Source organism: Pinus tabuliformis, chromosome 7 (genome assembly GCF_031772625.1).
Source record: "Pinus tabuliformis cultivar Carrire ecotype Pingquan chromosome 7, CPIR1, whole genome shotgun sequence".
NCBI classification, from domain to species: Eukaryota; Viridiplantae; Streptophyta; class Pinopsida; order Pinales; family Pinaceae; genus Pinus; species Pinus tabuliformis.
Window position 1 is genome coordinate 1,913,532,205 of NC_142293.1, and position 2,771 is coordinate 1,913,534,975.

Below are 2,771 nucleotides of genomic sequence, written 5' to 3' on the forward strand. Positions count from 1 at the left end.
TTTAAATAATTTTTTATATTGTTTCTAGAGAGACAATAGTTTGAATTATGGACATTTATTTATTTTTAAATAATTTTTTATATTGTCTCTAGAGAGACAATAGTTTGAATTATGGACATTTATTTATTTTTAAATATTTTTTTTTATTGTCTCTAGAGAGACAATAGTTTGAATTATGGACATTTATTTATTTTTTAAATAATTTTTTATATTGCCTCTAGAGAGACAATAGTTTGAATTATGGAATTGTCTCTAAAAAGACACAAATGAAATTGTCTCTAAAGAGACACAAATGAAATTGTCTCTAGAGAGACAAATCAAATTGTCTTTATAGAGAAAATAATAATATGTGTTCTATATTGTCTTTATAGAGACAAATTTTTGAGACATTATATTTTGAGACACCCCTTAGAGACAATATTTAAGACAATGCAGAAGTTTCATTTTGTCTTAAGTTAAGACAATTGACTCAAATATTGTCTTAAATATTGTCTTAAAACCCCCCTAATGTAATAGTGTGTCGAGACTACTGTTCTCGAGGTATTCGTAAACCAAGAGCCTTGCTGAAGTAGTCTCGAGGTATTCGTAAACCAAGAGCCTTGCTAAGCTTTCAACACAGCAACCAAACAATTTCACTAGATTTCTGTGTTGAACCTGACTCATGACATTTGCTTCATTCAAAGAATTCAACCTCTCCTTGCATTGATCCTCTTTTCAGCCGTTTAACTGCAACCTCTTGGCCGTCAGGTAGAACGCCCTGTACATCAATAAGGTTTAAATTCTTTATATTCTCCATTATGACATGGAGTTGTTGCTGGCTATAACTCTATCCCAAATGAAATGAGAACAATTATTTAAGGCTTACATTAAATCAGCGTTTAATTACTTGAGCTGTTGTTCCTGGATATAAATCACTAATTCAATTGAAAGCAATTATGTAACACTCACTTTATAGACGACCCAAAACCTCCCTCACCAAGTTTTTCTCTGCGCTAAAATTGGAAGTAGCCTCTCTCAGAATATGGTACTGAAAAATGAGTTCCGGATTCAGCTCGGAAAGGGATAAGCTGATTTCTCTTTCCTCACCTGCAAAAACAATTAATACCTTCTAATAAGAGGCACAATTTCGGGATCTCTGGTTAAAGTAAGACGGGTTTTTCTTTTTGAGAAAATAAAATTCGGGACCTCTGGTTATGGGAATCCGTTTCCAACCTTTCCGTCGAATCCACATGAAAAGGCCTATGGATGCAATTAATCCAGCCGTAGCGCCTACTACGCCTAGAGCTATGGGAAGCACCTTAGATCTTTTCCCTCCTACAAATTTGCACATAAAGCCTTCTTAAATTAGCTATGTTTATTTCACTGAATGAATTAATCTCTATAAAACCAGTATGTTCCTAATCGTTGTAATCTCTATGAAATATTTTAGTAAATTGGGAAATCTTTTATTTTACGAAGTGAACAAAACCACAATTCGCCTTTTGATCATAACATACTTGATCTCGGAGGACCCTCGCCTGGAGTCGGCGGCGTCGGCGAAATGATGAAAGTATTGAAAAAGTTGTAAATCTCGTAACACAGAGCACAGTGATGACTTCTGTAGCGTGCTCCATTAGCTCCAGTTGCACATGCCGTGCCATTGATATTATTCAATCTACCCGCACCGAATATCTTTGACCGACCTACAGATAAGCAGAAGTGGCAGTTTGTTGGGGACAGATCTCTCCAACACTGGGATAAGCTGTACATTTCCCTGGAATCCGAAAAAATGGTGTCGACTTTAACTGTAGCGAAAGTTGGACTCTGCAGAGCTTTTTGGATGGTATTTGAGAGGAATTTCTCAGTAATATTTCCAAACTGCGCTAGAGCATAGCTTTTCTGGGGGTTGCAAACAACATCCGTAGACTCGTTCTCATTATAGTCGTTGTAAAAGTTACGATCGCTGTAACGTAAGAAGCAGTCGTTTAGACAAACAAATCCAGAGGTGCTGTTTTGACATGCCTTAATAACCAATGCTGCCGCCTCCGATTCACACTGTTTGCAGTCAGAGGAATTTATATCCCCCCTGCATTGGGCTAGCTCATAAACAACATTATTGCTGCTTTGCCCCTCAACACTAGTGTTGAAGCCGCTCGTTGAAACGTTCTCCACCAATGATTGAATAACCTGGTTTAGATTATGCTGGAAATCGCTACCGTAACTATATTGGTTTGGCGAGCAATCACCCCAATAAGAATAATTAAAATCCTCAGCTGCTAAGAGGTGCAGAGGCGGCCACACACTGACGATAAGTAACATACAATTGATTAGTCTTTTCGCCTTCATCGCCATTGCAGGGCAGGACACGAGCTGAACGCTCTTCTCCATCTCTTTTTAATTTGATGAGGGAAGGTGCTCCTGTAGTATTTTAAAGATGAGTTAGAGAAAAGTCGCTGACGTATGTCGGTAAAGTGTGAAGTTCCAGTGCTCTCACTTATGATGCCAAGTCAGTCTTCAATTAAAAATAAATTTAACTTCACATTAATTTAATGAAATTTCTTATGTTATATTAAACTTTCCTTATGCCGTTCATTCATTTAACAGGGTCGTCCCTATTGGCTTTGGAAGGCAGGGAACAGGCGAAAACTATGTTTGCATTTGACTTGTTATGCCGGCTGTTCAGATTCGTTTGAGGACCAACGGTTTGCATTGAACCGTTCATCGCACTCGATCCAGAAACCTTTTTACAATCCGGAAACATCAATCACTGATTCTACAACCGCTTAGTGGCG

At 37.6% G+C, this 2,771-nt stretch overlaps 1 protein-coding gene across 1 annotated transcript; it reads right to left on the minus strand.

Moving 5' to 3' along the window:
• Nucleotides 1–526: 526 nt before the first annotated feature.
• On the minus strand, nt 527–2,367 carry LOC149256146 (cysteine-rich repeat secretory protein 38-like). The gene is made up of 5 exons (XM_089455248.1): nt 1,497–2,367; nt 1,213–1,314; nt 977–1,086; nt 692–826; nt 527–607 (listed from the first exon to the last, which is right to left on the minus strand). The coding sequence occupies exons 1-5, from the start codon at nt 2,365–2,367 to the stop codon at nt 527–529; spliced, it is 1,299 nt and encodes a 432-aa protein (XP_089311374.1).
• Nucleotides 2,368–2,771: the final 404 nt, after the last annotated feature.